Genomic DNA, 7,251 nt, shown 5'->3' on the forward strand with positions numbered 1-7,251 from the left:
TGGAAATGTTGTTTCCTTTATCGCTAGTCTCCTGCACTCCTTGCAAATCCCCACTCACCCAGAGCATCTTGCATTACTTTTAGAAATGTAGATAAAATTACACTACTCTCACTGACTTCTCATGTCACCCAGAACAAAATCTAAGTCCTTCGATGGTCTGATATTTCCTATACAAATGTCCTAATACCCTGTACTTCAAAAACCTGGTGTCAGCACTAATGGCCACGGTCGCCAAAATGTGGAAAGAACCAAGATGCCCTTAAATGGATGAATGGATAAGGAAGATGTGGTTCATATACACGATGGAGTATTATGCCTCCATCAGAAAGGATGAATACTCATCTTTTGCAGCAACATGGATGTGACTGGAAGAGATTATGCTGAGTGAAAGAGGTCAAGCAGAGAGAGTCAATTATCATATGGTTTCACTTATTTGTGGAGCATAACAGAGAACATGGACGACATGAGGAGATGGAGAGGAGAAGGGAGTTGAGGGAAATTGGAAGGGGAGGTGAACCATGAGAGACTATGGACTCTGAAAAACAACCTGAGGATTTTGAAGGGGCGGGGGGTGGGAGGTTGGGGAACCAGGTGGTGGGTAATAGGGAGGGTACATATTGCATGGAGCTCTAGGTGTGTTTCAAAAACAATGAATACTTTTATGCTGAAAATAAATTAAAAAAAAACAACTTAGTGAACGTTGTTGGAGAGAATGCATGTTTTATAATTATGGTGGCTGTACTTTTTTAGACTTATATGTTGGGTCATCAGTTTTTATTTTTAGAAAGTTATAAAAAGCAAAGGACATCAATGATTCCATCTAACACCCATGTCCAATGATAAGTTTCACCTCTTATGTTACTATGTATAACTTGTTAGCCTGTGTCAACAATTGAACTATAAAAATGTGTTCCCATTTCTCTATTACAAGTTTTTTTCACACTTTTACTCATGATTAACCAATACTATATAAGGTGACATTTGACTTAAGTTCATAAGATGCAAATAATTATAGCAAATTATTAATTCATTTTCTTTACTGTTGAAAAATCTGTAACTCAATATTACTCCACTCTTGTATGTAACAGGGCATCAGGTGTCTCCCTCAGAAAAAGGAACTCACAGAGAGCAGAAAGTCCCCTATCACATCAAATCTAGATAAAGGAAGAAATAAAAACATATATAGGAAGTATAAGAGCCACAATCATAGTTTATGCAATGTTTGGGAGAATGAATGAAGAAAAGGAAAAAAAAAAACTGTACCCTGAAGCAAATAACACATTATATGTAAATAAAACATTAATTACACTAAATTAAATTTAAAAAAAATAGAATAAACTCCCAGAATTTAGTTGACAAAGAGAATAAAAAAACTTATAAAATATTGAGTTACACATAAAAATTTTCAATGAGAGGAGTGGACATTAGAAGCTAGAAAAATTTTCCAGAAAAGAAATGTTTTCTTGGGGCGCCTGGGTGGCTCAGTGGGTTAAAACCTCTTCCTTCGGCTCAGGTCATGATCCCAGGGTCCTGGGATCGAGCTCCGTGTCGGGCTCTCTGCTCAGCAAGGAGTCTGCTTCCATTCCTTTCTCTCTGGCTGCCTCTCTGCCTACCTGTGATTTCTGTCTGTCAAATAAATAAAAAAAATCTTTAAAAAAAGTTAAAAAAGAAATGTTTTCTTGATTGGTCTAAATAATTAATACAGGATATTAATATTGCCATTCTTTTTTTTTTCCTTAGTTCAAACCCTTTTGTTTTCTTTGTGGATTTGTGTTCACAGAGTTGTGATTTTACAGTATTTTTAATTTCCACAGTAATGTTTTAAGGTACTAAAACTGTTCCCAGATTTTAAGATGGAATTAAACACCCCAAAAATGTATGTCATTAAAATATTAAGTATAAATAATATAATATTAAAATATGCTATCACCATACAGTACATCATTAGTTTTTGATGTAGTGTTACATAATTCATTGTTTGCATATAACACCCAGTGCTCCATGCAATATGTGCCCTCCTTAATACCCATCAGCAGGCTAATATTGCCACTTCTAAGCCCAATGAGGGTAATTACAAATGTTTAAACTACAATTCAAGAGTATTTTCCTGCTTCTACCTGTGTCTCTGGAAGAGCTTTTCAATTGATTGGCTATGCTTCCATCTACTGTATAGAAACTAAAGTACAGAAAAAGGGAAAAAGTATCTTCTCTAATACTACAATGCCTTGACCTAGTCCAAGATCTGGAATTAAGACAGGTCTTTTATAAAAGAGTAATAATTATTCAAGAAAAGAAAATTAGGAATGAAAATCTGTGCATTTGACTTTGGATTCTGTAGAGCTTTGAAAAATGTAAAGATCATTAACAGAAGAGAGAATATTCAAAAACTTTACAATTAGTGTGCATCTCACAAAGTCTACAAAATCTTTATAGTTCAAGGCTAGCGACTTTAGGTGGTGGACATCTTTTTAAGGAAGGCACAGAAATAAAAAGAATATCAGAGGTAGAGTATGAACATTTTCCTGGCTGCAGTAGTGTCATTTGGAAAAGACCAGGAATTAATGATGTAGTAGAGAGCTACATAATAGAGGACTTAGAATTTAGCATATGCAAAGATTTTGAGTCACATAATCCAGTTATTACCGTAAATATGCTGTGTTAAGTTGAGAGACACTAGGAAACAGAGATTCCTATGACATTGTGTAAATTCTGAGAGATGTGCATAGCCAAGAGTTATAGAGAGAATAAGATTTTAGTTATGCGGTTTATTTTTTGTTGGCTGTAATACTAGATTTTATACTTAAGATCACTTGTTGTAGTGCTTACCAAAGAAAATTGGAAGGGAGCGTTCAATTCAGATATTAAACTTGATTCTATGGAAGCTGCAGTATTGAAAACAAGACAATTCATTCTAAACAAACATTCGCAAAATAAGAGTTCCCTTTTCTAACCCTCTTTTGTCTATTTTTTGTTTTGTGCTTTGTTTTTGTCTTTTTCTTTCAAAGGAATTAAAACAGTACAGTTTCATGGAGAAATGGAACCAAACTTCAGATGATTTCATTTTGTTGGGGTTGTTTCCCTCCAATAAAACTGGCCTGCTTCTCTTGTTTCTTATCCTCTTCATATTCATTCTTGCCTCAGTGGGTAACTCAACCATGATTCACCTCATACGCTTAGATCCCCGGCTTCACACACCAATGTACTTTCTCCTCAGCCAGCTGTCCCTCATGGACCTAATGTATATCACCACCACTGTCCCAAAGATGGCATTCAACTTCCTGTCCGGCCAGAAACGTATCTCCTTCCTGGAATGTGGGGTGCAAAGCTTCTTCTTCCTGACCATGGCATGTTCTGAAGGTTTACTCTTGTTGTCCATGGCCTATGACCGTTATGTGGCCATCTGCCATCCCCTCCATTATCCCATCCGTATGAGTAAAATGATGTGTGAGAAAATGATCATAGGATCTTGGATTTTGGGGTCTATCAACTCCTTGGCACACACTGTCTATGCCCTCCATATTCCTTACTGCCAGTCCAGGGCCATTGATCACTTCTTCTGTGATGTACCAGCTATGTTGTCTTTGGCCTGTATAGACACCTGGGTCTATGAGTACATGGTTTTTGTGAGTACAAATCTGTTTCTCCTCTTTCCTTTCCTTGGCATTACTGCTTCCTATGGACGGGTTCTTTTTGCTATTTACCACATGCGCTCAAAGGAAGGAAGAAAAAAGGCCTTCACCACCTGTTCAACACATTTAACTGTAGTGACATTTTACTATGCACCTTTTGTCTACACCTACCTTCGGCCCAGGAATTTTCGGTCACCAGCAGAAGATAAGATTCTGGCAGTCTTCTACACCATACTCACCCCTATGCTCAATCCCCTTATCTACAGTCTGAGGAATAAGGAAGTCCTAGGGGCCATGACAAGAGAGTTTGGAATATTCTCTACCAAGAAAGAATAATCATGGCTGTCCTTTCTCTTATTTTCATTTTCCAGGTTAATTAGAACACCCCAGAGCAGCACTACCTAATAGAAATATAATGTGAGCTACAAGTAATTTAAACATTTGTAGCAGCCACATTTGATAAGTGAAATTGGTTTAAGTAATATATTGATTTAATTTGAAAAATTAAAATTAACACTGAAATTAACAATGATATTAATGACATATACTATATTATATGCTATGTTTGTGCATATTTCTACTTATATGGACATGATATGATTTTTTATATTTAATCAACATAAATTTATTAATGAGATCTTTTATTTTGTTTTCAGTTTAAGTTTTCATAATCTTTTGTGTATTTTGTAATTAGAACACATTGCAATTTTGACTATACGCATCTTAAGTGCCTAATAGTCAGATGAGGCCAATGGTTGCTATGTTAGCACAAGCCTAGGCATTCAAAAAATGTTTAAAAGTATATATGGTAGGGGCGCCTGAGTGGTTCAGTGTATTAAGCCTCTGCCTTCAGCTCAGGTCATGATCTCAGGGTCCTGAGATGGAGCCCTGCATCAGGTTCTCTGTTTGGCAGGGAGCCTGCTTCCCCCTCTCTCTCTGCCTGCCTCTCTGCCTATTTGTGATCGCTCTCTCTCTCTGTCAAATAAATAAATAAAATCCTTCAAAAAAGTATATATGGTATATAAAAATATATTTGTGATGTATAAAATATGGGTAGTAGGATGTGAAGTAACAAGCAAGACAAACATAAGAATGTGATGTTTATAAATTTGCTTACCTTATGTCTTCCTTCATCCTAATTATAATTGGCATCTTGAATTCATCTTATCCTAAATCCTTTAATAAAAATTATTTAAGGAGGCTTATTTTTATATATAATTCTTAAAATTTTCAGTAAAAATACTAAAATTAAGTGATCTGGGTACACGTATGAGAAAATTTGACAATTTGTGTACATTCAAATAAATATATATATTTAAATGAACTTAATAAGTTGTTAGTACTTAAAGAACTTATTTATTTAGAGTCATGGAAATAAAAAATTAGGTAGGCACTGTATGAACCAGAAATTTAAGGTTTCTGCTACATCTAAAATATAAATATGACCTTGCTAATATGAATTTATATGCTAATATACATGAACTTATATTTCACAAGGTTTAATACACTTAAATTTTTTCAAGTCTGTCCCTAAAGGGGTTATATAGGAATATTAATTTTGGTAGAAAATGTTAGTTTTTAGGAGTCCATCCCCCAACTTTTGATTCATAGCCCAACATCAATATCCCAATATCTCTCTCTGGCCTTTTCGAATTTCTTCTTAAATATTGTCATGACTTGAGTCTTTTCCAAATATAAAATCTATCCTTATACATTATTACCCAGGTTATTTTCCTAAAACATAAGTATGATGCTATCATTGCACAATTTTGATTTCCTACTGGACACACAAAAATTGCAAATCTTATATTCATATTCAAGAGCTTCTTAATTGTATATCGTGTCCTTCTTACCTGTTTCTACAACTCAATCCACAAAGTTAGTGCCATGGTCACTTGTGACTACAATAAAAGTAAAACAGATAATTATTTTACCAGCAAAATGGATTTATTCAGGAATGAAAGAAGAAATGCAATTGTCACAGTAAAGCATAGACGAGTATGAAGACCAAAGGAAAGACATGGTACTTAAGAGAAAATAGGAGGAAGATGTCAGGGGATTCTTTAGATCAGAGTCCTTTGGAGGAAAGTGAGCATGCAGGATGGTGATGGCTCCTCACAGGCCGAGATGTGGCATATTCTTATACCCTGGGTTTCTTGCTGTGCAAGGGAAACCAGGAGTGGATCTGAGGCAGGAGGGGTATGCCTGTGCCTCAAGGTCTAGTTTTTGGCTCTATGTTGTGATGATTTTTGGTGAGTACTCCAAGGGCATTCCCTTCCTTCATACATAGAAAGAGGAAAAGGGGAAGTTGATCATTAGGAAGTCTATTAGGCTTTTCTTTAAAGTTTCAGCAGTTAGGTCATCCTGATTTTGGCAAATAATAGGGTCCAGTTTGTAACATTTTAGTAAAGCATATAGAAACTGGGATATAAAAATGATGTTTGGAATCCAATTTTTGACAGTAATCAGCTAGCCTGAGAATGCCTCATAATTGGCACTTAGTTTGGGATTTGGGGAAGTTTAGGATGATATCAAACCTATCTGAATCAAATATACTCCATTTCTGAAATCAGGTGCCCTTGAACCTTGAAACATTGAACGGTGGTTTCAGAAAACTGATTTCCCCCTTTGCTCCTATAGACTGTGTCCTTTTAAGTTTAAAAGTTGTAAAAGTGGATGCTGTCTTCCTATGAAGAGAAGTAAGAAGGGGATCAGAGAAGCAAATCATCTGTGTATCCTAACAAAGTAGAGCATGTAGAAAACTTTGTATCATCAAAATCCACCTTTACTGTTCATGAAAAGTGAGAATGACTCTATGTGATATCCTGGAACATCACTATCCATTTGTACTTCTATTCCTACCAAATGGAAGTGAACAAATATTGGCCATTTTCATCAACTGGAATACTAAAAAATGCACTGCATAGGTTAATTGCAGTGAACAAATATTTTTAGTGAGAGTGGATGTCAGTAGTATTTGGGTGTTAGGGACAAAATAGTGCTATGAGATAATAAAGTAACTTATTGTTCTGAGGTTCTAATAAAGCTCCAGCCTCAATCACTGTGTTCTATCAGAGGTAAAATAAGTGTATTATAGGGAATAGTGCAGGGGATAATAAGACCTTGAGTCTTACAATCTTCTGTTATGGGCTTGATACCTTGAAGGGCTTCTTTATTTACAGGTTACAATTCTGTAGAGAGGTTTTGAGAAATCTATTTGAATATCGATGGGAAGTGCACATGAATCCTCACAATATCAATTGAAGACTTTTGCCCATAATGAATTTGGTAGCCAATCCAAGAGGAACAAATGATCAATATTCCCTGACTCAGCTAAAGGCCATTAGAGACAAAGTGAGTAGAGATGATGAGTCATTTAATTAGCCTGTTGGCTATTTTGATTACCATCAAATTCTAGAATTATGTTTTGACTCACAGAGAAAGATAACCCAGCATAATATTTTTAAAAGAAATCTTGGCCCAGTTGATGAATAGGAGAAGAGGAACTTAAAAAAGAAAGGTGGGTATCTCTAAAAAGGTCTAAACATAAAGGAATAAGTTTAGAAAAAAGAATCTTTTGAGGCTTATTAGAGACTCCAGTATCTAAACCATTTTAATACTC

The 7,251-nt window shown here is 35.5% G+C and overlaps 1 protein-coding gene across 1 annotated transcript; it reads left to right on the forward strand.

Moving 5' to 3' along the window:
- The first annotated feature begins 3,026 nt into the window (after positions 1–3,026).
- Positions 3,027–3,965, forward strand: LOC123937908 (olfactory receptor 2L13-like). The gene has a single exon (XM_045998725.1). It carries the CDS (start codon positions 3,027–3,029, stop codon positions 3,963–3,965), a length of 939 nt encoding a protein of 312 aa, XP_045854681.1.
- The last annotated feature ends 3,286 nt before the right edge of the window (positions 3,966–7,251 follow it).

The sequence above is a fragment of the Meles meles genome, chromosome 3, assembly GCF_922984935.1.
Source record: "Meles meles chromosome 3, mMelMel3.1 paternal haplotype, whole genome shotgun sequence".
Classification (NCBI taxonomy): Eukaryota; Metazoa; Chordata; class Mammalia; order Carnivora; family Mustelidae; genus Meles; species Meles meles.